Consider the following 27,663-nt stretch of genomic DNA (forward strand, 5'->3'; position numbering starts at 1 on the left):
GGATGGGATGTTTCTCTCTGGATGTGAGATGCTGTAGGGTTCTGTGAATCTGAGGATGGAAGCCCAGGAGCCGAGGGGAGGGGAGAGCAGCAGCCCTGCCCTTGCCCGTCCCCTTGCGTGTGCAGGACGCAGGAGCGGCCTCCAACCTCGGTGGGGGATTCTCTCGGCTGAGGCCCATGGAGCTTTGCCTGCAGCCCACAGGTCTGAGCCCTGGGAGTTGGGGATAAGTGCCACACCCTCCGGCAGGATAAATGGGGGCGTGTTCCCGCCTTCCAGACATCCCCAGCAGGACTGAGCTGCAGTGGCCCATGTGGGAATTCGCTCCGTAACACCTTCTCTCCCCTCCCAGAATCACCTGCCCTGTCCCGCCCTTCAGTTCCTGGGGTCGCAGCCAAAGTCACAGCCAATCCTTGTCTTAAGAGCTGCTGCCGTGAGGCAGGAGGCCACTGCAGAATCTCCCCACCAGTGGGTTCAGCTGCCCTGGCGCCGGGAGGGGAAGCCGTGCACCTCCCTGAACTCCGGGTGGCTGCTGGGCCAGCCTATCCCTGGGATTTGAGGTCTGTGGCAATGCGTGTTCCCCCGAGACCCCACAGTTGTGAAGCCATCACACCCTTCACGGCATCTGGGTCCCACCCCCACTCCCAGAGTGCCCCACGGCTGGGAGCAGGTGCTCGTCCTCCCAGCACAGGTGAAACCAGTGCTCAACAGTCCTGAGCCTGGTGCAGGCAACGGGGTCCCCGGCTAGAGGGACGCAGGGGGGCTTGTCTGGGGTGAGTCCTCCAGGGACGTCTGTGAGTCTGTCCCCTCTGAAGAGAAGCTGCCTCCAGGGGCGCGGGGGGCCCGGCTGTGCCTGGGGAGCCGCTGCCGGGAGAAGAGGGCAGCAAGAAACCGCTCGGGGGCAAGGTCGGGGGGCCCAGCCTGGCCAGCCTCGCAGTTCCTGCCTGGCCTCCCTCTGGTGCCCCGACGAGGCCAGTGGGATTTGGGCGAAGGATCCCCGGCCGGCGAGTCCTGCAGGGGCAGGTCCCGCCTCTCCTTGGAAGTGACGTCTCCATTCGGCCCCTGGTCCTTGGCTGCCACCCCTCTGTGGGTGGTGGGCGCCACTGTGCTCGGACAGTGGGCCAGGGCCTTCTGCAGGAGGGCCTGGGTCTCCTCGTGTCTTGCCCGGGCCTCCTCCCATAGGTCCTGGCCCAGCCCCACCCGGCTCAGGGAGGCCACCTGCAGCCCCATGGCCTTGAGCTTCTGGGCAGGGAACTCAGACGCCAGGCGCTGCAGGTAGCGCTGGAGGCGGCGCTGGTCCCCGGGGCTGGCCCGTTGGGCCTTACCCAGCCTGAGCTGCGACATCAGGTCCCGACAGTCCATGTGGAACCAGGCCAGCTGGGGATGAGAAGAGAAGGCAGAGGCTCAGGCTGGGAGTGGGACCATGGGGGCTCCGAGAGACAGGCCGTACATGTCGGCAGAGCGGCTCAGGGGCTGGGGATTGCTAGAATGAACCAACGTCCTTGCCCACTCTGCCGACAACGGTTTCTCTGCCTTCCCTGGGGCACACATTTACCTGCACCTGGGAACGGCCCCAGCAGCCCTGCGGGCCGGCCAGGACTCACCCACTGATCACCGACAGCTCAGCCCGCAGCCCATTTCACAGAGAGGGACACTGAGGCTCAGAGCAGTGACTTCACATGCCCCAGGTCACACAGCAGATCAAGGAGAAGCTGGGATTCCAACTCGGATCTGTCCTGCCTCTGAGTGGCCCAGGCAGGGGGTGCGCCCCGGTGGTCACACGGCAGAAGTCACCCAGGCCAGGCCGCGGGCCACCTCGCTCCAGCAGGGCCTCTGCCCTGGGCCGTGACTCTGCCTGTGCCCACTTCCCCCACAAGAGGCCTGCAGATTCCCAGGGAGCCCGCGCGCCCGCAGCTTGTGACAAACGCAATCCCTCTCTCCATTACTTTGGAGGCCGACAGCGAGCTGTTAGGCGATGGGGCTGGGAGGGCCATTTCCTCCGAGGAAGCCATCTTTCCGTGGATTAAGGGAACTTGTCTTTAGATGAATGGCTTCATATTCGCGGCAGCTCACAGAGCTCATGGCTGGCAAAGGGCTCCATAAATCTCCCTGAGCCGCACACTCGGGTTATTATTATTTAGGGCCATGGCGGCGGTGGTGTTCATACTCCCGGCCTGGGGCCGGGCCGGGCTTGGGGCTGCCGTGTTGTCCAGCAGGCTGGCCGGGGCTCAGACACACGTGGCTGGCCACCCAGAAATCACCTCGCCCCGCGCCATGCTGCATGCGTGGAAGAACCATGGCCAGGACAACCCAGGACAAACAGCCAGAGTCAGCGGGGTGAGACTCCAAGGTGGGCGTGTCTCCTCCTCGCAGGCTCCCTGCACTGGCCGTCCCCTCTCCTACCTTCTATGCAAGCCCCAACTGTGTGCCCTCTGTGGGCCCCCCTGGAGCCGCTGAGACCCAGCCCTTGCCTCAGGGCACTCAGCCCATGGGTACCAGAGCTAGGATGCAGCAAAGGATCACCACGGACCACAGTGAGCACCAGGCAGCCGGGAAACAGGCGGTGAGAAGGAGCAGGGCGGGGCAGCCGGGTGGCAGGGAGGGCCTCCTGGAGGAGGCGACATGAGCACGCAGAGGAAGAACCAGCTCGCCAGAGGGAGGGGCCTTCCAGGCTGAGGGAGAGGCCCCGGAGCCCAGGAAGGCCAAGGAGGCCGCAACCCACGAGCCGGGGGAAAAGCTGCCAGACACCCTCAACCCTGGATGACACCGCGGTCAGTCACAGTGAGATGGGCGCCATGTGGCCACGCCCCGTGCTGTGGAGGCGGCCTTTCACTTCCCTCTAGCGCCAGGCAGCCTGGGTTTGAATCTCAGCTCTGCCACTGGGCTGCTGTGTGACCCTGGGCAAGGTCCTTGACCTCTCTGGCTCCTCCTCCTGTGTGAAACGGGCAAAATCTTGGGCCAGGGTGGAGCGGCTGGGACAGGGCCTGGTGCACACGAGGAACTACGTATGCACCATCTGCCGTTATCACTGTCACCACGGAGGAGCAGGGGCTCCGAGCAGTGCAGCCCCACAGCCCCCGCAGGCCAGTGCAGCCCCTGGCGCTAAGCCTCTGATTCTGCCTCTACCCCACCCTCTAACTCTGCCCAGCTGGGAGTGGGGGCCTCCCCCGCCACTCTGAGCCCCGCCGGAGTGAGTCAGGGCCCGGGGCACGCCGGGCTGGCCTGCCAGCACCAGGTTGTGGGGCACTCTTCCTGGGACGTCCTTTGTAGCAAGTGCAAACAGCAGCCGAGGGCCCTGGGGCTCCCGTCCCAGCTGGGCCCCAGCTCCCCCAGGCTGCCCTCATCCCTGCAGACCTCTATCTGCCCATGAGAAAAACCGGGGGGTGGGCTGCATGGACTCAGGAGCGGAGAGGGCTCTAAAGTCAAAACCTGCTTGACCCCGACCCTCTGGGCGACCTTGAGCAGGTCACTTCCCTCTCTGTCTCTGTTCTAACCTGAGACATGGACAGGTTACTGGCAGCCGTCCCTCATAGAGATACAGTGAGCTTTTAAGCAGGCAAGGTGTGGGAGGTGGTCATGGGAGGGTCCAGCACGGAGCACACACCCTCCTAACAACCCGATCGCCTTCATCTTCATCATCCTCCTGCCGGCTGGGACAAGGGAATCTGCCTCCACCCCCTCCTCCCTCTGGACAAGGCACCTGGAGTGTTCATGGGTGGGACACAGCCACGTCCAAGCCTAGTTCTTCCCCGCCCCAGGGCTGCTTCCCCATGGGACCACAGGAGTAAATCACCCATCCGCTGCGGCCTGCGGGGCTGGGCTGGGCTGTGCGGCTGGGCCACGGGCTCACCTTCCTGCAGAAGTGGTGCAGGTGGAGCAGCGTCTCCAGGTCGGTGCGCTGACGCTCAGCCGCCATGTAGAAGTGGGTCAGCTTAGCCTGGAACGCTCGCTGTGTGGACGTGAAGGCCGCCAGCTCCGGGGATTCTGCTCCGCCTGCCTCGCCGGTCCCTCCGGCTGCAGCTCCCAGCTGGGCCGCCTGCTTGGACAGCTCGAGGCCTCGGCGGTACTGGGCCTGGGACGGGAGGAGAGGGGGTCTCCCTGGATGTCAGGCACCTCCCATGACTGAGTTGTGAGACTTCCTGGGCCTCAGTTTCCTCATCTATAGAATGGGGACACCATTAGCATTCCAGGCCTCTGCCTTGCCAGACTCTGCTCAGGTGTCTTCCTTCTGGAAAATTCTCTGACCCCAAAGCCTAGGTTGAGAGCTCTCCTTTGTGTCCTCAGAGTTCCTGTGTTTTCTGTTTGTCCCCTACCCCCAACTTCCGCTTACTCACTCTGTGTTCAAGCCCCAGCACATCAAGGGACCCGCGTCCCTGTCCCTGTTGTCTGGGGCTGACCGAGTGGGTCCAGGTAAGGCCCTGGAAGCTGCATTTTAAGAAACCCTCTGGGGTGTCTGCGTGTTCTTTGGACTCGGCAGTCTGGAGAGGCTCCCTGGAGGAGGTAACATCGTTGCTGGCCCCTTGGTGACCTGCGCTGGCCTCCTCGCTGTCCCTGGACTTGTTTGCACTTTGCCACCTCCACATCTTGGCCCTGGCAGGGCCACCCCTTGGGTGCCCTCCCCCTGCCCCAGGACTGTGCCCGCTCCGTGCAGTGTGGGACGCACAGCAGCCTGAAGGAAGAAGTCTTCGAACTCCACGTGCGCCTTCTCCACGGCCTCCAGGCTGCCGTCCTCGGGGGCCAGGGCCTGCAGGCACCGGCTGCCCTCCTGCTCCATCCAGTCGCTGACCTGAGGCAGGGGAGGTTGGGGAGGGAGGCTGGCGACACGTCCTGCCCCGTGCCGGGGCTCCTTGGTGGGACTCCACTGGAGGCCAGGCTAGGACCAGGGTGGAGACTGACACCCACCCGAGTCTGGCAGGGAAAGAGACGCCTTGCCGCCTGCTGTCCTTGCGCCAGGACAAAGCGGCGGGCTGGGCAGGGCCTTCCCTGGGAGGGTGGCTGGGCCCGCCCCTCACCCCTCCATCAGCCTCCCCTCACACCTGGCGGATGGCGGCTTCCAGGCGGCCCAGGCGGACGCGGAGCTCCAGCCTCCCCAGGAGGTGGTTGGACGCAGTGACCAGGACATGGAGCTGCTCATCCACGAGGCTGTACAGGGTGGTGGCCTCGGCCAAGTGGCACCTAGGGGAGGCAGGGGGTGGAGCCAGCCCTCAATGCCCTCCCATCCCCAGCACCCCATCTCTGTGGCCCCAGCCTAAGTTTCCAGCTGCTGACTTGCTGTGTGACCTGGGCAGGTCCCTACACGTCTCTGGGCCTGCGGGGACTGAGAAGACCTGAGGACGAAGCAGAGTCATTGAGCCCCTCCCCCTGGAGGACACAGGCAGCTGCACATATCCGGCTCCAAAGCCCAGTCCCGCTACCTTCTAGGATGAGACCTGCGCAAATTCCTCTATGTTCCTGGGCTCCCGCGTTTGTCTGTGGAGTGGGGATAACACCAGAAGCCGCCTGGCAGAGTGGCTGGGAGGAGGAAATTCTCTAACGCCCTGGCTCTCAGTCCTGGCTCCACAGAGGACCCTGCCCCAGCGCCTCTGAGAAAGCGCAGGGCCCAGGACCAACTGAGGCAGCCCAGCTGCTAGGAGATTCCCAGGATGACCCTCGGGGGCCACACGAGGCAGAGACCTGCACTGCGTGCCTGCACGCGCATCCCACTCCCGTCGCAGTGATGGTGAGAAGCTGCAACCCAGGCCCTCCATTTCACAGATGGAAAAACTGAGCTCCCCTGAGAGCAGAAAGGATGCTCACCATGGGAACCCAGTCAGGGCTGTTTCTCCAATTGATCTTTCAAAAACAAAAACAAAACAGCCCAAGTTCCGAGGCTTCAAGGAAGGGAGCAGATGGGCTCTCGGGCACAGCCACCCTTGGGCGAAGGAGGAATCTCAAACCCCAGCCCCCTCCCCTTCACCAGAGGGTCTGCCTCCAGGAGAAGCAGCAAGGAAAGCCCCCTGCTCCAGAGGGGGCCTCGGGGACCTGGCTGACCTGCTGCAGCTCCTCTGGGAATGAGAACTGGAGGGAACAGGCCTGCCAGCCTGGAGAGGGAGGGAGAGGGTCAGGCAGGCTGGGGCCATAGGACCAGCAGTCGACAAACCCATGAGGCAGATCCTGTGGGACCACAGTGCCCCCTGGCGGGGATTCCTGCATCCACATGTACAGAGGGGCCGGGTATGCTGGAAACGCCAGCATCAGCCCCAACCAGGCAGGGCAAGGGGCAAGGAGCTGACCCCATGCCCCACGGTCCATCTGTGAAGACTTGACCCTGAGGCTAGCGATGCACATGGGGTGGTGTGGTCCAGATTCTGGGGCCAGGCTGCCCGGGTTCAAGTCCTAGTCCCACGACATCCCTGCTCTATGACACCGAACTTGCCCGATAACCTCTGTGAGCCTAGGACTTCCCCACTGTAAATTCAGGCTAATGCCAGCACCTGTCTCAGGCGTGGGAGTCAAATGGGCCAGCATTTGTAGAGCCCTTAGAACAAGGCTGTACATGCACTAAGTGCTATTTAAGTGTTGGGTCGATAAACAAATGGTTCTTAGAAGCTTATGCAAACCTCAAACGCGACTCCTGGCGGTAAGCTGCTGTGATCTAATTGAGAGAAGATACTTCCAGCTACTGAGCCAATTTCTATTTTTTAAAAAAGATTTACTTATTTGGAAGGCAGAGTTACAGAGAGAAAGAGAGAGAGGGAACTTCCATCTGCTGGTTCACTCCCCAGATAGCTGCAATGGCCAGGACTGGGCCAGGCTGAAGCCAGAAGCCAGGAGCTCCATCTGGGCATCTGGGTCTTACATGGGTGGCAGGGGCCCAGGCACTTGGGCCATCTTCTGCTGCTTTCCCAGGGAGCTGGGATGAAAGTGGAGGAGCCAGGACTCGTACCATTCCCTATAGAGGATGCCGGCGTCACTCAACCAGCTGAGCCACAATGCCTGCCCCCTACTGACCAATTTCCTTACCGACTTCCCCCAACTCCCTGAATTCAGCGAAGTGGGTACTTTCCCGGAAGGCCTGTTATTATCCAGGCGCTCTGAAGCCCCTGACGAGACACTCGGTTCTCCAGGGCAGGCCAAGCAGCTGGGGAAGGAGAGGCCGGGTAGGGGTCCAATGGACAGGTGGCCTGGCTGCCATGTCACTGAGCCCTGTCACCCATGGGCCAAGTGCCAGGAACAACTGAGGTGGCCTTTGAAGGGGCTCAGCCCGGTGTCTGGGTCATTAGTCAGCGAGGGGGACCAGGAGTGGGCAGGGCTGGCCTCTGGGCCCCTCCAGGCTCAAGGTGGCCATGGCTAAAGGAGGGAAAGCAGAGGAAGGATGAGGAATTTGCCAAGGGTTCGAGTCCCGGCTGCTCCACTTCTGATCCAGCTCCTGCTAATGCACTTGGAAAAGCAGTGGAAGATGGCCCAAGCGCTTGGGTCCCTGCATCCACGTGGGAGACCTGGATGGAAATCCAGGCTCCTGGCTTTGGTCCGGCCCAGCCCTGGCTATTGTGGCCATCTGGGGAGTGAACCAGTAGATGGTCAATTTCTCTCTGTCTTTCTCCTTCTCGCTGTCATGCTGCCTTTCAAATAAATAAAATCAATCTTAAAAAGAAAAAAAAAGGAATTTTCCAAGGTGCAGAGTGGGGGCCTAGGGCAGGTTTCAGGGCATAGGCCCTGGTAACGTCTGAGCTGGGCTGCACGGGGCCTGCCCTGTGTATTCCCTCAGGGGCAGCCCCAGCTCCAAGCCCCTACTTGGGGAACAGGGTGGGGGCAGGGAGGAGAGGGCTAGCCGTCCACACCTGATGTCCGGGTTGAAGTCCAGCCTGCTGGCCTCTCGCTGCAGCCTGGCCAGGGTGGCGCCACCATCCCGCTGGAGGCCCAGGAGGCCTGGATCCCTCAGCACGGCCTCCATCAGATCCTTGAACTTGCTCAGGCACCTGGTGGCCTCCTGCAGGCAAGGGGAGGCCCCCTTAGACCCAATCCCACTCTCCCTCTGCAACCTGCCAGGGCTCCCCACACCCACAGCAAGCCTGACTTCTGTGGTTTGGCATTGAAGTTCCTCTAGAAAGCCTATGGATTTTCCCTCTAAAACACTGCCTCAAGCCACGCCCCCTCTCATCGCCATGGCAACCACAATGGCCCAGGCGCCAACATCTCTTGCTGGGACACCCATCCCAGCTTCCTCCTTGGTCTCCCTGATGTGCTCTGGCTCCCCCTACAGTCTGTTCTCCACATGGCAGCTGAAAGGCTCCCCTGCCTCAAACTACAGCTGGATGGCTTAGACCCGAATCCTGCCCTCCGAGATCTACAACACCCACCAGTGCCTTCCTCCCTATCTACTCACTCTGCCTCCTCGCCCCTCCTGAGCATCTCAAGCATAAACCTTTCTCAGGGCCTTTGCACAAGCTTGCCCTCCACCTGGAGCCCAGTCCCCCTGAGACAGGCTCCTCCTTGGGTCCCAGGGCTCCACTCCCTTGCCACCCCTCCCTTCCCCATCACTCGCAATCTTACTTCCACGGCATTTGCCACCATGAGGCCCAGGAGGGCAGGGACCCCTGGGCTGGGTCTCCAGTGTGGCATACAGAGTGGGGGCCCAGTAAATACCAGAATAGTGGGGCGATGATGCCCACTCTGCTGGCCCGTCCCTGAGCCCTTGGCCCCCGGAATCAGGGGTTTTCTGTGGCTTCCTTGCCCTGTGCCCCAGGCTCACCTGTGCGCCTGCAGGGGTCGCCCCCTTCTTGAACTCCTCGATGGACGCCTGTAGCAGGGAGGAGGCCTGGCGGAGAGTGGCCAGGAAGGGGTCCAGCTTCTGTGGGGCAGAAGAGGGGTCACCGGGGGCCCCCGGGTGGACACAGGGTAGGAAGGGGGCAGCATTTCTCACACTTGAGCTGCACAGTGCCTTCGAGGTCGGCGACAACAGACTTCAGGGCCCTGCCCTCGAGTCTGATTCAGTCCCTTTGGGCGGGGCCTGGGAACCGGCATTTGTAACACGTTCCCAAGGGAGGCTGAAGCTGAGGATCAGTGGGGGTGTTGAGAATGGGGGGTGGGGAGAAGCTGGGCCGAACAGCTCGGGCCAGTGAGGGTGTTTCAAGGGAGGGGAGGGGCCTGTCCTTGGCTGGGTCCCGCTTCAGCCCAGCTCTGCCGTTACTCGCTGTAAGACCTGGGGCAGGTCACTCACCATCTCTGTGCCTCTGCTTTCTGCTGTGTGAAATGGGCTCATAACGATTCCTATATCCAAGGGCTGTATGAGGATCAGACGGGTTCACGTCCCAAGGCACTTACTAAGGAGCCCAGCACTCACGGTTAGCCAGCATCATGGGCATGTTTATTATTATTATTATTATATTATTGTTATTGTTATTATTGTTATTATTATTATTATTATTGAGACAGAGAGCCCTCATCCACCTGCTCAATCCCCAAATGCCTACAAAGGCTGGGGCAGGGCCAGGCTGAACCAGGAGCTGGGAGCTCAGCTCAGGTCTCCCACGTGGATGGAGGAACCCAGCGCCTTGGGCCATCACTGCTGGAAGCTGGCATCGGGAGCAGATACGGGCGTCAAACCCAAGGTCTGTGACACAGGACACCGGCACCCTTAGGCAGCTTAACCGCTACACCAAACACCTGCCACTGTGGTTGGTTTTACACTCCTGGTCTTTAAGGAAGATTTCATTCACAGAAAAGTTTTTTAAGCTAAAATAAAGTTCAAAGTCACCAGATTGGGGCCAATGTTGTGATACGATGGGTTAAGCCTGTGATGCCAGCATCCCCTATGGGAGTCCCAGCTGCTCTGTTGCTGACCCAGCTCCCTGCTAATGCGCCTGGGAAAAGCAGTGGAAGATGGCCCAAGTCCTTGGGCCCCTGCCCCAATGTGGGTGACTGGTGGAATTCCTGGCTCCGGGCTTCTGCCAGGCTCATCCCTGGCTGTTTAGGGAATGAACCAGCAGGTGGAGGATCTCTCTCTCTCTCTCTCTCTCTTTCTCTCTCTCTTGATCTGCCTTTCAAATAAATAAATAGTTTTTTAAAAGTCACTGGACTAACTGGAGGCATCTGGTACTATTATAAATCTGCAAATCCTTCCTCCCCAAAACCAGTCACATTAAAAAAAAAAAAAAAAAAAAAGACCACCCACCCAGACAGCAAGCAAAGCTGCAGTGAGACTGTCAGTGTAGACCAGCCTGCTCTGCCCCCTGGGGAGACCTGGCGATGCCTGAAGACAGTTTGGGGTGCCCTAGTCTGGGGGTGCCCCTGTCATCCAGCGGGCCGAGGCCAGGGCACAGTGAAACACGTGCCAACACCCCAGACAGTGCGCAACCAAAACCAAGTCCGCGGACCGGACCGCGCACAACCAAAACCAACTCCGCGGTCCCCCCGCAGGAGCAGGCCGAGGCTGAGCAGCCCTGCTCGACCGCGCCCTGGGCGGCCGCCCGTGCACACTGGTTTCCGTGTGGTTTAAGCCTGCAATCTTCCGCGTGCCTCCGTGCAGTCACCCCATCCCCTGCGTCCTCTTGTGTTAACTTGGGCGTGAAATACCCCTGGCAGGGGGCGGGGATGGCAATCATGCAGCGAAGGGGCCCAGAGCTGGCAGCTGGTCTGTCTCCCCCCTTGCACAGGAGGAAGCTCAGCTGCCTCCCCCGTCAGACCGTGGGCTCCTGAGCTACATGGGCCCCCTGGGCAGACGCCTGCACGCTGATTTTCAGTTAACACAGACACAGCTCCTAGCAAGTGCCGGGCGCACCTCTAACTCTTTACCTGCATTAATTCATCCTCACGGAAACCCTGAGGGAGGGCGCCATCTTGCTGATGTGGAAAGCAAGGCCCAGAGAAGGTGAGTACCTTACCCAGGGTCACACAGCAGAGCCGGGATTGGAACCCAGGCAGTCTGGCGCCAGAGCCTGAGCTCTAATTCGCTGCATGCTGCAGCCTCAGTCAGCGTTTGTTGCGAGGCTGTTTTTTGATGGAGTCACGGGGCAGGATGGGAGAAGGAGGGGAAGGAGTGAGGGTGGGGGCTGAAAGCTGTGATGGCAGACACCTGGAAGAACTGCACCCACTCGCTGTGGCAGTAGGGGAAGGGGCCTTCCAGGGCTGCTGGCAGCTGGCTGGGGTCCACGTGGTGGCCGAGGGCCTTCAATGAGGTCAGCACTTCCACCTGCAGGCAACAAAGTGGGTCAGTACGACCAGGGCACTCAGCGTGGGGACAGACCTCTGAGATCCCTGCCCCAGCACCCCCCCACACCCCTCCAAGGTCAACTCCCCCACCCCCTCCACCCCCAGCTTGAACAGTTGCTTTCTTGGCAACCAATCTTTGCTGGAAACCCTGAGAAATCAAAATTCAGAACCAGAGCCTGGTTAAGGCACAGCAAACAAACAGCACTCACGCTGCCTCTCTCCCAGGCTGTGCCCACAGCAGACCTCATTAATCAATCACAGCACTCGTCCCCTCTGCGCTTGGCTCTTTCGCAGCTCAGCGCTCCGGGCAATCACGCACAGGCATTGAAGCTGGCCCTCCCTCCTGACGCCATGTCTTTGTGGCCCTTGCCCCGCTCTCTGGCACCCCAAGCTGCTGTCTCCTCCCAGGAGCTGACGAGAAAGGTCACCAGTTCCCAGCAGTGTCCCCTGAGAGGCGGAGGTGGCACTGGGCAGTGGCATGGGAGTTTTGTTCTGTGGATCCATCTGTGATCCCTGTCACTCAAAGTGTCCCCCGTGGGCCAGCAGCACCAGCAGCCCCGGGGAGCACGTGAGAAATGCAGGATTCCTGGCCCCACCCAGAACCACTGAACCCGCAGATGAAGAGTCTGACTAGCTCACACGCGTTTCTTTCCTGGCGGGGAGGGAAAGGAGGAGACCTCCCTACACCCCTGCCCCGTGCAGGGGAGCGGGGCACCTGCGTTCACGACCTTGGCACCAGCCACTAATTAAAGGCAGCCTCAAAGTGTGACATCCCCTCCGTGTCTGGGTTAATTAGGGGCAGAAACAGAGGAAGGGCCAGCCCAGTGTGGAGGAGCCCTCGGCTCGGCCTCATGACCTCAGGCCTCAGTTTCCCCATCTGAAAAGAAAGAGCTGGCCGGATGGCCTAGGTGAAGTTTTTCACGGGCTCACGTAGCGTGCCATTCAACCTGCCAGGGTTGCCAGTGAGAAATGGTTCTGGGACCAATGGCATTTAGTGCCCCACACCAGACGACTGCAAGGTGGCTGCCAGCGGGCACCTTCCACAGCGCCGTGCCCCTTCCCCTCAGCTTGGTCCACCGCCAACGGCCACCGCTGTCCTCACCTGGATGTCACAGGCGGTCCGCAGCGCCAGGGCGCCCCGCTTCTCCCCCAGGAACAGGACACTTTGGATGGAGGCTGGGGCCAGCGCCTGTCAGAGAGAACTCAGGGTCGGCTGACCCCTCCCACCCCTCACGTCCCCCACCACCACCCCGACACACAGGCTGGGCCAGGGCTCAGGGGCTGAGACCTTGGTGGGGCGGGAGGTCAGCATAGTGGTAGGGTTCACGCCTGCCTACAAGCATCATTCCGAATCTCTCCCTCCTCCCTTCTCAGCGCATCTAAGCCTAAGCCAATCCATGCACTGCATTCCCCGGGCCTCAGGGAATGATTGGCTGATGGATGGATAGCTGGACCAATTAGAGCTAGACCTAATTCCTGGCCCTCTTGGAAACAATCTCTCTTTGCTGTTGGATTGAAATGAGAGGCCCTATGAAGTCATAGCTGACACAAGAGGAAGGGGTGGTCTGAGGATGGCCCCCTCCCAGGAGAAAGGGACTGGAAATGGAGTGAGGGGAACCAGGGCCTGCTGACGTCATCTGAGTGCCTAGATCAAGCCACACCTGAAGCTGATGAACTCCTAGAAGGCTCAGTTCCATGAACCAGCGAACTCCCCCTGTCTTGAGGCACCTTGCGGCTGGGTTTTCTGTCAGCTGCCATGAACCGTCCCTTCCTGGGCGTCCTGGTTCCAGCCCTGAGCCCCCGGGCCCGGGCCTGTCAAGAGTCCCTTGCTCCCCCAGGCTTGCCACCCTGAGGCCCTCACCTCCCGCTCACCTGGGCGGCCTGCAGGGCGCTGACCAGGCCAGGCTGTGGGGGCTGCTTCCTGGCGTCCAGCACAACCGCCAGCCCCTTGGCTTTCTCTTCGGGCCTGTGGGGGGGGGGGGGGCAGAATGGCAGAGACTTGCCGGAGGAAGGACCCCAGGGGAGGCCAGGAGAACCGGCCGTGGGAAGCCTTGAGTTGTAGATGGGATTTCTGTCCTGGAAGCCCTCCCTCCAGGAAGCCCACCACAAGTCCCCGAAGGCCAGTGCTCCCTCCTCAGTGCCCCCGGGAGACCTCACCCAGCCTTCCCTGCAGCCCTGCGAATCATAAACAGCCTAGCTGCCATCCCAGTAGCCAGCATTCCCCAGGAATCCGATTCCCTCCAGTCACGTGCCACCCCCAGGGCTGGTTTTAGATTGGTTGAAGCCAACAGTAGCAACTCAATGCCTCTAGCCAATGATCAGGTTAGATGAGGGTCATGTGACCAATTTCTGACCAATGAGATGTGAGAAGCTTAGGGGGGGCTTCCGAGAGGCACTCACTCTCTCCTTTAGAAAGCCCCCTGTAAGGGGCCAGTGCTGTGGCACAGCGGGTAAAGCCGCATCGGTTGGAGTCCCGGCTGCTCCACTTCTGAGCCAGCTCCCTGCTAATGCACCTGGGAAAGCAGCGGAAGATGGCCCAAGTCCTTGGGCCCCTGCACCCAGGGTCCTGGCTCTCCCGGCTTCGGACCATGCGGCCATTTGGGGAGTGAGCCAGAGGATGGAAGACCTGTGCCTCTCTGTAACTCTGTCTTTCAAATAAATAAATCTTAAAAGAAAAAAAAAAGTTCTTAAGGCACAGAAGGTGAAGTGGTTGAGGCTGTGAGCAGCGCCAGGTGACCCCGACTTCATGTCCCCGCCTCGGCTCCTCCAGCTCTGCCCACGCTGCTGTCCCGGCCTCGAGCGTGGGGGCCCCTTGAGGACAGGGGAGGAGGCTCCGGGTCCCGGGCACTACCCAGCACGAGGCCAGACCCAGGCAGGTGCCCAGCCAGTTTGTTCAGAGCGCCCGTGGGAAAGAGCCCGGCACACAGAACTCCACAGCTCGCGTGGCACGGGCCACTCTCCTCGTCCTCCATGGACAAGGGAGCCACGTGGCAAGCTGGTGGCGTCCCAGGGCCCTGTCTACCACTCCCGCCACTTCTCAGGCCCCACAAAGCGTCCCCTCTGCCCCTCAGGCCAGGAAAGCCACTGCACCCCGACAGGAGGACGAGCATTCTCAGTGGCCAGCAGGTGGCAGCGCTGGCGCCCACGGGGAAGAAGGTTCCAAAAGATTTTGTTCTGCCTCCCTCCCCCCCACTTCTCCCCCCTCCCATCCCTGCAGCAGAACCTCTAGGTTGGGCGGGGGCGGGGGCTGTAGTCTGAGGAAGGTCCACTCTGAGACTGCCCTGGCTGGTCCAACGTTGAGTGTACGTGAGGGCTGGGGGCTAGGAGCATATAGAGATCAGCTTGGGCCACTCTTTCACTCACTCATTCAAATATTTATCACTCGGAGGCCAGCTCAATTACCACCTCCTCAGGGAAGCCTTCCTTGATTTCCCAGTGTTAATCAATATTCCCACGCTTCTCTTAAACAGTGGGGCTCAGAGGTAGTCCTCGCTCCATTGGCCACCAGGAAACTTAGTGACCTTAAAAGTGCAAATCCACAGGCCCCACCCACCCCAGACCTAGTGAATGGGAAGCTCTGGGGAGGGGCCCAGGAAGCTACTGGAACAACCAGGGCAGTCCCGACGCACAGTGGGCTGGAGAGCCATGGGCTCCCCCCACACACCCCCGTTCTCTCCACCCCACTGACACCCCTGCAGCTGCTCGTCCGTGGCTGGGGCGGTGCTGAGATCAGACGCCTGGATGGGAGGACGTGGGGGCTCTATGCTAGGTGGCTGGAGGGCCGAGGTGGGGATGGAGGGTGGGGGTGGGCCAGGCCCTCACCTGGGGACGGTGCACAGGTAGGAAAGCAGCTGGCTGAGCTCGGAGGCCGTGCACCATGGCTCCTCCCAGGCCCCCTCGGTGGTGGACACCAGAAGCAGGGGTCGGCCCGCCCTGTCCCGGCCGCCTGGAAGAGAGAACACAGGAGCAGGGAAACTTTCGATGGACACCGGGACCTCCCTGCAGCCTCAGGCCTCTGCCCACTCTGCCCCTTTCTCTCCTCCTTCCATGAACTCTGAACTCTTATTCATCCCTCAAGGCCCAGCTGAAAAGCCCCTCCTAGGCCTGTCCTCCCTGACTCGCTCCCCTGCAGAGGTGCGCACTCTGCCGGGGACTTCCTCTAGAGGGCGCCCTTGGAGCTCTAGAATCACGCAGACGGGGTTGGGGCCCCAGCTCTGCACTGACCCACTGCGTGTCCTTGGGCAAGTCCATGCATCCCAGTTTCCTCATCTGTTAAGTGAAGTGAGTACGACACTGAGCTGGTTGGGCTGTTTCCAGGATCACAGGAGAGGTCCTGGGCGCAGTGGCTCAGCTGCCACTCGGGATGCTCCCTTAGCAGACTGCCAGCTACTCCACTTCCGGTCCAGCTCCCTGCTAATACAGACTCTGGGCGGCAGCAGGTGATGGCTCCAGCCCTTGGGTCCCTACCACACAAGTGGGAGACTCCGATTGAGCTCTGGGCTTCTGGCTCTGAGCTGGCCGGGCCCAGCCCTGGCTGTTGCAGGCATTTGAGGATTGAACCAGGCGATAGAAGATCGCTCTCTCCCTAGTCTGTCTTTGTCTCTCTGCCTTTCAAATAAAAATAAAATAAATAAAATGAAAGCTTAAGAAAAAAAATGACGCAGATCCTGAGAAGCACTTAGCGAGGCTCAGGGGATGGTGGCTGTACCGCTGCCCCCATCGCTGCTGTGTCCAGCCACGGTTCTCAGCGGGCTGGCCCTGCTCCGGGGCTCTGGGCTGCACGCCTCACTCTCCCCACAGAGCTCCTGAGGCCCAGGCCCTGGAGCCAGCGCTGGACGGTTCCTGTCTGCACTGGGGGAGGCCCAGGCTCCCCGGGCCCGGCGCCCCGCACGCCCCTCGCCTCACTCAGGTCCGCCCTGCAGTGACCGCCACCCGCCGCCTGGGGGCTCTGTCCCGGGAGCCTGAGACCCACTCGGCCGCCTCGGCCCACTGCCTCCCACGGAGTCCAGCGTTTCCCGCGGGCCTTACGCCTTGACGTAATCTAAATTAATGATGTCTACGTGTGTGTACAGATACACAGTCGGCCTCCTGGCTCCGAGCGCTCCGCGCCTGCCATCCAACCGACAGGGCTGGAAAAGACCCGAAGAGACATTCGCTCTTATCCCTGGACAAGGCAGCGCTGCGGCCATCCGGGGCGTGAACCTGCAGGTGGGAGACTCCGCTCGCTCGCTCTGCCTCTGCTTCTGCAACTCCACCTTTCAAATAATAAATAAATCTTTAAAAAAAAAGTAGTCTCAGAACACAAATGGATGAGCCAGGTCAAAATGCCGAGGGATTCAATCTGAGCAATGGGTAGATGGTGTTCCTATTATTCTCTGCTTTTCTCATGTTCGAAAAATTTCTCTTGAAATTTATCTTGAGATTTACTTTCTTTTTCTTTTTTCTTTTCTTTTTTTTTCTTTTTTTCTTTTTTTGACAGGCAAAGTGCACAGTGAGAGAGAGAGAGAGACAGAGAGAAAGGTCTTCCTTTACCGTTGGTTCACCCTCCAATGGCCGCTGCAGCCAGTGCGCTGTGGCCAGCGCATCACGCTGATCTGAAGCCAGGAGCCAGGTGCTTCTCCTGGTCTCCCATGAGGGTGCAGGGACCAAGGACTTGGGCCATCCTCCACTGCACTCCCGGGCCACAATAGAGAGCTGGACTGGAAGAGGAGCAACTGGGACAGAATCCAGCTCCCCAACCAGGACTAGAACCCAGGGTGCCAGCGCCGCAGGTGGAGGATTAGCCTATTGAGCCACGGCGCCGGCCTATTTTTTTTAAGATTTATTTTCTTTGAAAGGCAGAGTTACAGAGAGACAGAGAGCTCAGTTTTCCATCCACTGGTTCACTCTCCAAATGGCTGCAATGGCCAGAGCTGGGCCAATCTGAAGCCAGGAGCCAGGAGCTTCTTCTGGGTTTCCCACATGGGTGCAGAGTCCTGAGGACCTGGGCCATCTTCTAGTGCTTTCCCAGGTCACAGCAGATAGCTGGATTGGAAGTGGAGCAGCCAGGACTCGAACTGGCACCCATATGGAATGCCAGCACTGCAGGCAGCTTTACCCACTACGCCACAGCGCCAGCCCCTACTTTTTTTTTTTTTTTTTTTTTTTTGAGATTTACTTTTATTTGAAAGGCACATTACAGAGAGACAGAATGAGAGCAGGAGCAAGTGAGCGAGTGAGAGAGAGAGATTTTCCATTTTCTGGTTAACTCTCCAAATGGCTGCAACAGCCAGGGCCAGGCCAGGCCAAAGCCAGGAGGCTGGCACTTCATCCAGGTCTCCAACATGGCTGCAGGGACCCAAGCACTTGGGCCATCTTCCACTGCTTTCCCAGGCCATAGCAGAGAGCTGGATCAGAAGTGGAGCAGCCAGGACTGGAACCAGTGCCTACATGTGATGTCAGCATTGCAGGTGCTGGCTTAACCCACTGAGCCACAATGCCCTCCCCCCTCCCCATTTCTTAGTAGGAAACATTTTTTAAGTCAAAATAATGAAACTGCAAAAAATTGCTTAACTTGCAAACTGGATACGCTCGTTTGTGTCCCTGCAAAATCCCCTCACAGCCAATGGGTCCCTGGAGTTGGGCATTGCTACATCCAGTCCTTGGGCCCATTTCTCTGGTAAGGAAACTGAGGCCTAGAGAGAGAAAGCAGTTTCTGCAGGCCCAGGGCCCTGTCTGCCTGTGAGGGTGAGGATCACACCTGACCCACTGTGACCCTGGCTGTCGTCTGCTGTAGACCTGGTGGCTGGAGCTCAGTCACAGGTCAGTGGTGCCGTTGTCCTGCTCTGAAACCTTCGGTGGCTCCTCATGGCCTTGGGGAGAAAGGGCCCCGCTCTCCACTTGCCCTGAGATCAGGATGCCTGCAGGCCTAAGCCCCAGGCCCTGCACCTGTGACTGCCTGGAGCCAGGTCAGGAGCCAGGATCTTAAAGAGGCAGGCAAGTTACAATGTGGTCCCCATGGTAGGGAGGGGGCTCAGCCAGGAATGACGGGAGACTTTAGGAGAAGAGGAGATGGTGACAGAGAGGGAAGACTCGGGGAGAAGCCAGCTGCCCCAGCAGCGAGTCACCTGCTGATACCCGGACCTTGATCTTCAGCCTCCAAACTGGGGGAAAATTAATTTCTGCGGTGGGGCTGTGTTCTGGCAGCCGCACAATCGGGCACGCCGTGGCTCCTCTCGCCACTGGCGGCCCAGCCAGAGTGGCTCACCTGTCACTGCCCGGGCACACCTGGCCCTCTCCCGCCCCTCTCCCTCGTTCACCCCACTCCTTCCGCCCAGCCTGCCCTTCCTTCCGTCTCCATCTGCTCATTCCCCCTCACCCCTCGAGGCGCCCACACCCACGGGACACAGTGTGTTGCAGATTCAGGGTGGGGCTTCAGTGCCTCAGTTAGGATGCTGCTTGGGACACGCCCACATCCCACATCAGAGTGCCTGAGCCGGAATCCCAGCTCCAATTCCAGCTTCCTGCTGATGCACACCCTGGGAGGCAGCCGGTGATGGCTCAAGTGCTTGGGCTCCCACGTGGGAGGCCCGGCTGGAGTTCCTAGTGGGGTGCAGACAGCAGCAGGCTTCTACTTGCTCAGGGAGACTGGAAGGGAGGGCAGTGCTGGGGGAAGTGGTGTCAAGGTCATTGGGGAGAGAAGGTGTGACGTCATCACTCAGGACAGCGGGCAGCCATGCAGGAGTCTGCAGGTAAAGCGGGATTCAGGGGCGCTGTTGGGACCCCTGGGAGCTGGTGTTCAGGAATGCAGCCGGTCAGTGGGACCAGGGATTCTTCCCGTGTGGTCCAGGTACGGGGTGCGGGGAGGGGGTGGCTGCACAGGTGGGGATTTCTCCAGGTCAGTGTGATGCTGGGAGGGAGAGGAGGGCGTTGGAAAGGAAGTGATTATAACCGGGGGATCCCGGGGAAGGAGGACGGTGCGTACAGGATGGAGAGAGTGAGAGAAAGGCGGCGAGGCAATCAGTTCACGTTCTGGGGGTGGAAAGATGATGAAATCCGGGGTGGCGGCTAAGCTGGAAAGAGACGCGGCAGTAATGCCAAGCGGGAGTCTTGAAGGCGAAGCTTGGCGGGAGGGGAGCAGCTAGCTGGGAGGGAGGGCGGAGGGAGGAGGAGCTGCAGGAGCAAGGCCGAGATCCTCAGGTCACAGATGGGGGCGGGGATGTGAGGGCGATCTGGCTGCGACATCTGTCACCCCACTGATCGCCAGGGTTGATTCGGCTGATCTGGCTGGCAGGGTGGGCGTCTCCTTCCTCCCTCACCGCCCCATGTGCGTCCCTCCCGAAGCTGAGCGCTCGGTGGACAGGTCTTCGGTCAAGGGCATACAGGTAGCTGCACTCCCTGCTGGAGCCTCCAAACAAGCTCTCAAAGATGGGGGCGGGATGAGCAGCCCCGTGGACCCAGTACGGCTGTCCAAGTACTTAGTACTGAGCACCGACTGTGCACAGGTGCTTGGGCCCGTCGGCGTGCGTGGCGATGCCCAGGAATGACAAGAGCAATCCCGGAGAGTGAGCTGCTGAGCCCGCCCCCGTCTTCCCACTCGCCTCTTACCCAAAGGGCAGCCTGAGGCCGGCAGAAGGCAAGTGCCTTCTCCCAAGTTACACAGGCAGCTGGTGGGGAGCTGGGCCTCACAGACGGAGCAGGGCCGGAGCAGGGCCCTTTGATGGGTGGAATCTGAGCCCTCAGAGGCTTGGTGCAACTTTGGGTGCAATGATACAGGAACAAACAATAAGAGAGTGAGAGTGAGAGTGTCTACAAAGATGACCTGGAAGAGGTCAGACAATACCCCCAGGAGCTGCACAAAGCGGCCAAGGGTCCTGCAGAGGTATAGTAGTCTAGCAAGAAAAGGGAGCTGCAGGGCAGTCAGTGGCCCAGAAGTGCTGTGGTCTCTCTGGCCCCCAGACCTTTGCATATGCTGTTCCCTCTGTCGGGAGCACTGTTCCCAGCTCTCATCCTGGGTAACTCTTACTCAGACTATAGGACTGTGCTTATGCAACTTCCAACAGGAAGCCCTCCCTGACTTCACCCCACCCCAAGCCAGGACCAGGAGCCCCCTCCTTGCTCCCATAGCTCCTGTAATTCCTGGTTGTCACATTTTTTTACACTGGGTTGTAACAATCTGCTGTAAAATGTTGTTGAGTGTAGGCACGCTGAGAGCAGAGAATGCAAGAGATGTGTTCCTGAGCCCAGGGCTAACCCTTGGCTGGACTGGGTCACGGCTCGCCTGTGTCTCCATCCCCGGCGCAGCCTGCATTTAACAACTCACATCCAGCTTTAGGCCAGTTCATGACTGGCAGACCCAGGTTCTCAAGATGCAGCCCCCTACACCTGAAGATGGAGCCCACTCCGCGGAGCAGTCCATGCCCAGGGCCAGCCCACACCCTAGTCCAGATCCTTCCCCTGCCCTAGCCAGCTCCCCCTCCCCTTCTCCTGAGAACCCTCCTCCAATAAACCACTCCCCACCATCCATGTCTCCGGCTCTTTCTAGGGAACCCTACATCCACCTTGGCTGCCTCTCTGAAATTTGGATGGATGGATGGATGGATGGATGGATGGGTGAATGGGTGGGTGGGTGGATGGATGGATGGATGGATGGATGAATGGGTGGATGGATGGGTGAATGGGTGGATGGGTGAATTGGTGGATGGATGGATGGGTGGGTGGGTGAATGGGTGGATGGATGGATGGATGGATGGGTGGATGGATGGATGGATGGGTGAATGGGTGGATGGATGGATGGGTGAATGGGTGGATGGATGGATGGATGGATGGGTGGATGGATGGATGGATGGATGGGTGGATGGGTGAATGGGTGGATGGATGGATGGATGGATGGGTGGATGGGTGAATGGGTGGATGGATGGATGGATGGATGGGTGAATGGGTGGATGGATGGATGGATGGATGGGTGGATGGATGGATGGATGGATGGGTGGATGGGTGAATGGGTGGATGGATGGATGGATGGATGGGTGGATGGGTGAATGGGTGGATGGATGGATGGATGGATGGGTGAATGGGTGGATGGATGGATGGATGGATGGATGGATGGATGGGTGGATGGATGGATGGATGGGTGGATGGGTGAATGGGTGGATGGATGGATGGATGGATGGGTGAATGGGTGGATGGATGGATGGATGGATGGATGGGTGGATGGATGGATGGATGGATGGGTGAATGGGTGGATGGATGGACGGATGGATGGATGGGTGGATGGGTGAATGGGTGGATGGATGGATGGATGGACGGATGGATGATGGATGGATAGATGGATGGATGGGTGGATGAATGGATGGATGGATGGATGGATGGGTGGATGAATGGATGGATGGATGGATGGATGGGTGGATGGATGGATGGATGGGTGGATGGGTGAATGGGTGGATGGATGGATGCATGGATGATGGGTGAATGGGTGGATGGATGGATGGATGGATGCACGGGTGACCGGCTAGATAGATGGATGGATACCTAGAAATTGCTTTCATCTAATCCAACTCCTTCTCTGGAAAGATGAAGAAACTGAGACTCAGGGAGGCTTCATCCAGAACCTGAGCTCCCGGGGCTTTGCAAGCCTTCCCTCTACCCACCAGCATCTGAGGGGGCTCGGGAACTCCCCCCCACCAGATCTCCACCCCCATCCCTCCCCCTTCCCCTCCAGTCCCCAGAACCTGGCAGGCATGCTATCTTCGAGTGGAGAATCTCGACACTCAGAGCCCCCATCCCCGGTGCAGGCCCTGGGGGCTCCTCCTGCAGGGCGGTGGGGCCTCTCTGTGGGGGGCCGGCTGAGGCTTCTGGGAAGCCAGTCTGCTCCCCAGCCCGGAGGCCTGAGTCAGCGGCTGGGCCAGATGTTTTGGTCTGAGCTGTCCCATCTGGGAAAAGCAACAACAAAGGCGAGGGTGTTCAGCAGAAGTTGGATTTCCTGAGGGCACATGCGCTCTCTTCACCCTCTGACTGCGGTAACCTCTCACGACTGTTCCCACTCTCAGCCTCCTACTGTGTGCCAGGCTCCTTACTTCTGGAAGCTTCTTGAGCCATGAAGACAACAATGCGAAGTAGGTGAGATCTCACACCGCATAGACGGGGAGATCTGGGCTCAGAGAGGTTAAGCCCATGGCCAAGGCCACCCAGCCAGTGCGTGACGAAGCTGGAGATGTGAGTTAGGGCGCTTGTAACACAGTGGCAGTGCCTTGTTCTATTCCAGACCCACAAGGCTTCCAGCCCCTTAACACCACACTGAACCCTGAAACAACCAGCCCAGGGGGGCCCCATCCCTGACAACCAGAACCACCCTGAGGCCTGGTGTCAGCCTGACAATTGTCCCCTGGCCCAGCTGGGCACAGGGCACCTTACCTTCCCCCGGGGCTTCGGCTCGGCAGGGTCTGGGGGAGCGCAGTGAGCAGGGGGCTTTCTGAGGCTCGTCCTGCTGGAGCGAGGCCCCTGCTGGAGGCGCGGGGGACAGCCTCTGCCCCTCCGAGAAGGAGGACTGGAGCCCAGGAGCAGGGGACACAGAAGGAGAGGGGTCTCCGCCTGGACAGGTCACGGGCCTGGGGGGTCTCCCGCTGTCCTCTTTGGTTTCCTCTGCCTTTGTTGCAGTGGCTGGAGCCACAGGAGAGGCTGGGGACGGGCTGGGGGACAAAGCCCGTCTGGGTCTGGGCCCGAGCTGGACCCTGGTCTCTGGCTTTCCCAGCAGTCCCTGTGTCTGGGAGACAGCTGGATCTTCTAAGACGCCAGCACTGAGGTCAGAGACGCGGCCCAGGTCAGGCTCTCGGGGCTGCTGTTCCAAGTCGCTGGCAGGTGCATCGTGGCCAACCTTTCGCTTCAAGCCCCCAGAGCAGGGCTCCTCCTGGAAGCTTGCTGGCTTTGCAGAAGCCTGTTCCAAGGCAGGTTTCCCACTGTCCCCTGAGAGTGGCAGCAGTCTTTGAGAGGGAGGAGTTTCCTGAGCTCCAGAGAGCTCTGCTAGCGCCCCCAAAGCACCCACACTGGATGCCTCCACCTCCCTCCCCGGAGACTCTCCTCTGCTCGCTTGGGGAAAACCCAGGAGAGCCACGTAGTCTCCTTCCAAGTCCCGGCTGACCATGCCGTCCATCCTGAAGGCCGCCTCTCCAGGCCTGGCCTGCTCCACCTTGATAAGTCCCGGATACTTGTTCCCATGCGTCCTGCCCTTGCCCTTGGCCAAACCCTGGGCAAGAAGCACCTGGCTGTTTGAGCAGTCGAACCGGTGCAGCTCTTGGGGGCTGTTCAGCCTGAGGGCCCCGCCAACTGGGGTGAGGACCCTCGGGGCGCAAGGCCCGTCATCCACAAACTCTGGGCTGGCGATCTTGGCCCAGGACACAGGTGCAATCCCATTCTCTGAAGCCACCAGGCAGTTCTGGAGGGGACTTCCCTCCAGGCCACTGTTGATGGCCTCCAGCCACTCCTGGGTGAAAAGCACAGGATAGGACGACACCGGGACGGGCTTCTTGTCTACACTGCGGAGGTCTGAGGAGAGGTATTTGATGGTGATACAGGCGGATTGCTCCTCCTGGGGCTCGACTTGGAGGTAGAAGTCCCCCGGGCGTAACCAGAGGGCGCTGAGCGGTGCCAGGTGGAGCACAACCCCCTCCCGCAGGCAGAGCGGCCAGCCCTGGTGCAGGAAGAGGCGGTGTGCATAGGGGGCCTGCGGAGACAGGGGGTGGCGTCACACAAGCTGACCCTAGAAGACTCCACCCGTCCCAGAGGGAATCCTGAACAGGCCAGGGCCAGGCCAGCCACGTGGGTGACGGGTCAGGGCCAGGCCAGCAGAGCACGGTGGATGACAGGCTGGCTCATCTGATTGGACGCTCACGGTAACTCGCTGGCACAGGCAGGGCTGGCTTTGCAATTCTCACTTTGGGTGAGAAACTGCAGCTCAGAGAGGGGAAGCCACTGGCCCGGTCACATGGCAAATGTGGCCGAGGGAGACTGCCATCTGTCCCCGAGCCCTGCTAGACTTCACGGGCAGGTGGCCACCAGTGCGTGGTGATGGGCAGCCCGGGAGGCCGGCCCATTCTGATCTGAGAGGGAGAAGTGAGGAAGTGTGACAACACTAGCAACAGCTCCTGGGCTCCCGCTGTGTGCCAGGCTCTGGGCTGAGCCGAGAGGGCCAGCTCTGTGTTCACTGCTGTGTCGCGACCCCATATGACATAGATGCTCAGAGAGGTGAAATGCATCCCCCAGGCTGGCCGTGAGGGAGCCCGGATTTGAACCTGGGGCCCCTGAGCGCAGAGGACACACGCTGTTAATCCTGTGTGACTGCTTCCTGCTCTGAGCTGGCACAGATTTGCCTGGAAATACAACCCAGCTGCGTTCACCTACAACGAGAAATGAGGCTGTGGGAAAGCTGTGACCCCGTTCCGGAGGAAAACGAGGAGGCGTGTAAGCGTGGTTTCAGTGGCCACGCAGAGGAAGTGGGCAGTTGAGGAGCTCGTCCGGGAGAAGCGTGGAATGTTGGCGTGGACGTGGGGAGCTGGCGGCAGATGCGGCCGCTGCAAGCTCCCTTGGGCTGCAGCTCTAGTCCCCGCGCGCTGCGTAATGTCGACCTGCCAGGCTCTGTGCTCCAGGCGGGGAACAAGTGACCTCTCTTCCCCTCTGGCTCCAGCCATCTCCAATTCTGGCCCCGGCCCTCTAATTGCCACCTGCAATTTCCTTCTCCTGCTGACGCATGCAGTCTGCGCCCTGACACTGTTCTGGGTGCACTGGCAGCGAGGCAGCAACGCTGGGCAGGGCCCAGGAACCTCTGTGGGGCCCCAAGGCTGGGGTGGCAGGGGGTGGGTGCTGAATAATAACAGATCAGAAAACAGTGGGCCACTCCTGCGAAGGGTGGGCTGGCTGCTTGGGCCCCTCTTCATCCTTGTCTTTGGAAAGCTCCATCTTCGGCACTGGCACCCTGCGCAGCAGGCGAAGCTCCTGCTTGTGATGCCGGCAGCCCGTATGAGCACTGGTTCGAGTCATGGCTGCTCTGCTTCTGATCCAGCTCCCTGCTAGTGTGCCCAGAAAAGAAGCAGAAGATGGCCCAAGTACTTGGACCCCTGCCACCCATGTGGGAGACTCGGATAGAGTTCCTGGCTCCTGGCATGGCAGCCATTTGGGAAGTGAACCAGTGGATGGAAGATCTCTCTCTTTATCCCTCTTCTCTCTGTCACTCAGCCTTTCAAATAAATAAGTAAAAAAATATCTCCACCCTCCAACCACAGAGGCAGACTCAAGCCTGGCCAGCCCTGGACCTCGTTCCTCTGGCCCCAGTGATTGGTCTAGGAATGGGCGGATGAGCCAAGCCTGACCAATCAGGATCCTTCCTTGAGATTTTTCTACCTGCTCTGAAGTATGTTCCTCTCTGCTTTGCAGCAGGAGAAGCCCCCGGAGATCTGGGTTGGCAGGCATGTCCAGGGAGAGCTGCAACAGTGTTCTGGGCCATTTCCTGCTGTTCCCACCGAGGCTGCCCACAGTGCCAGCCTCGGGGCTGGTTCCTCAGGGCTAGGACACCCAAGGATGCCTCTACCCAGGCTTTCCTCCCTGCTGGTCAAAGTGTGAAGGTCATTGACTTCTCCCCTGTGGCTCTCCTGCTCCATCTGGGGTGGGGGAGGGGTGACATCTTGCTTTGGACAAGCAAGCATTCTTGGAAAACCTCTGAATGGCCCCAGTTCTTCCTGGGCAACACATACCAGCCCACCCCCCTCTCTGCTCGCCTCCAGGCCCATGGCCTTCTGGGAGGAGAGCTCGCTCCCAGCCCTGAGCCCTCCAGACTTACACAGGCTGCCTCGCGCACTTGCTCACACAGGCGCTTGGCAGGGATCAGGAAGTCCAGCAGGAAGCTCAGTCCATCACCCCGGAAGTCAGAGTCCAGGAGCCGGAACACCTGAGCCAGGACGGTGGGCGCGGTGGCCTCGAAAGGCGGATAGAGGCCCGCCAGGGCGTGCTGGATGGCAGTGTCCAGGGACGGAGGGTCCTGTGCGGGTAGGAGAGGAGGTGGAGTATCAGCAGCAACAGTAGTAGGGGTGTGGCCACTTCCTGTGTCACTCTCTGACCTCCTCTCCATTCCCCTCCTCACCCCTGCATCCACGATGGCCCCTCCTTCCTGTTCCTCAACCCTCCGGGCCCAGGCCCACCCCTGAGCCTTCACACTGGCCATCCCCTCCACCCTGCGGCTCTTCGCTCAAATGTCATTCCTTGGCCCAAGGTCAAGTGGAGGAACAAGGAGAGGATTCAGGTCAGGGTCCACTGCCACCACCTGGCTGCCCTACAGGCCTGTAGCTCAAAGCTGAGCCACCAGGCAGGCCCAGCCTGGCTCACCCCATCCTAGGGCACAGGCAGATGTGTGGGTGAGGACCGTGGTGGGTGTCTTCCGCTGAGTTTGGGGTGCACTGGGCACAGTGCTCACAACAGACACAAAATCCAAGCCCTCGGATGCCGCCCCAGCTGTGTCCCAGGCACAGCCCAGGGAGACATCGAACCCGACTCAGCCACTTCCCAAGCCCCTCCTCCCCATCGCTGCTTCAGGGATGGCCCCACCACCCCTTCAGACTTGCAGGGCCCTGCTGCTGCCTCCCGGCCCACCCTCAGCTCAGCCAAGTAGTCCGGGTGTCTTGTGCTCTGGAAGCCCACCCCTCCCCTTCCCCGCCCCGCCTTGCTGCTGCACTCCCTGGCCTCTACTGCAACCCAGCCCCCTCCATCTTTGCATGGAATCACCTGTTCTTTGGTTGCAGCCTCTGGTCTTCCTTCCACTAGGACCAGTGACCAGCGTGTCCAGCGCGACCTCCCCTGGCTGACTCAGGCCCACCTTTGCCTCGCAGGGGGTTTCTCTGACTTCTCACTGGCCCCAACCCAGCGAGGTCAGTGCCCCCTTTTCTGGCCTCCTTAGAACCTCTCTCTCTCTCTCTTTTTTAATATTTTATTTATTTATTTGAGAGGCAGAGTTACAGACAGAGAGAGCGAGAGACAGAGAGAGGGGTCTTCCATCTGCTGGTTCACTCCCCAGATGGCCGCAATGGCTGGAGCCGAGCTGATCCAAAGCCAGGAGCCAGGAGCTTCTTCCAGGTCTCCCACATGAGTGTAGGGGCCTGCTTTCCCAGGCCATAGCAGAGAGCTGGATCGGAAGAGGAGCAGCTGGGACTAGAACAAGTGCCCATATGGGATGCCGGCGCCAAAGGCGGAGGCGTAGCCCACAACACCACAGCACCGGCCTCAGTACCCGTCTCATAGCTGTTCCGGCATGGATGTCTGGCTCCCAGACGGCAGGTGCAGCTAGCAGAACAGACCACAAGGCTGCCCAGTCTCTGTGCTCCCCCTGCACAGGGGCCAGAGGTGGCAGATCAGCTGACCCCCAGACAGGGCAGTTACACCAGACTCCGCAGTGGGCCCCCTGCACTCACCAGTGTCCACCAAGGCGGGGGAGGGCTGAGAGTTTGGTGCAGCAGTTCA

The 27,663-nt window shown here is 60.1% G+C and overlaps 1 protein-coding gene across 1 annotated transcript in view; it reads right to left on the bottom strand.

Moving 5' to 3' along the window:
- Positions 1–741: 741 nt before the first annotated feature.
- The window catches only part of KIAA1755 (KIAA1755 ortholog), a 33,990-nt gene continuing 7,068 nt past the window's right edge, over positions 742–27,663 (bottom strand). The window contains exons 3-15 of the mRNA XM_062202555.1: positions 25,994–26,191; positions 22,579–23,884; positions 21,897–22,097; positions 15,010–15,133; positions 13,060–13,153; positions 12,290–12,376; positions 11,051–11,167; positions 8,729–8,827; positions 7,818–7,966; positions 5,034–5,172; positions 4,661–4,783; positions 3,848–4,069; positions 742–1,374 (exon numbers count right to left, since the gene is read on the bottom strand). Coding sequence (XP_062058539.1) covers positions 742–1,374; positions 3,848–4,069; positions 4,661–4,783; positions 5,034–5,172; positions 7,818–7,966; positions 8,729–8,827; positions 11,051–11,167; positions 12,290–12,376; positions 13,060–13,153; positions 15,010–15,133; positions 21,897–22,097; positions 22,579–23,884; positions 25,994–26,191 — 3,492 coding nt within the window. The remainder of the gene's footprint in view (positions 1,375–3,847; positions 4,070–4,660; positions 4,784–5,033; positions 5,173–7,817; positions 7,967–8,728; positions 8,828–11,050; positions 11,168–12,289; positions 12,377–13,059; positions 13,154–15,009; positions 15,134–21,896; positions 22,098–22,578; positions 23,885–25,993; positions 26,192–27,663) is intronic.

Source organism: Lepus europaeus, chromosome 10, assembly GCF_033115175.1.
Source record: "Lepus europaeus isolate LE1 chromosome 10, mLepTim1.pri, whole genome shotgun sequence".
Taxonomy (NCBI): Eukaryota; Metazoa; Chordata; class Mammalia; order Lagomorpha; family Leporidae; genus Lepus; species Lepus europaeus.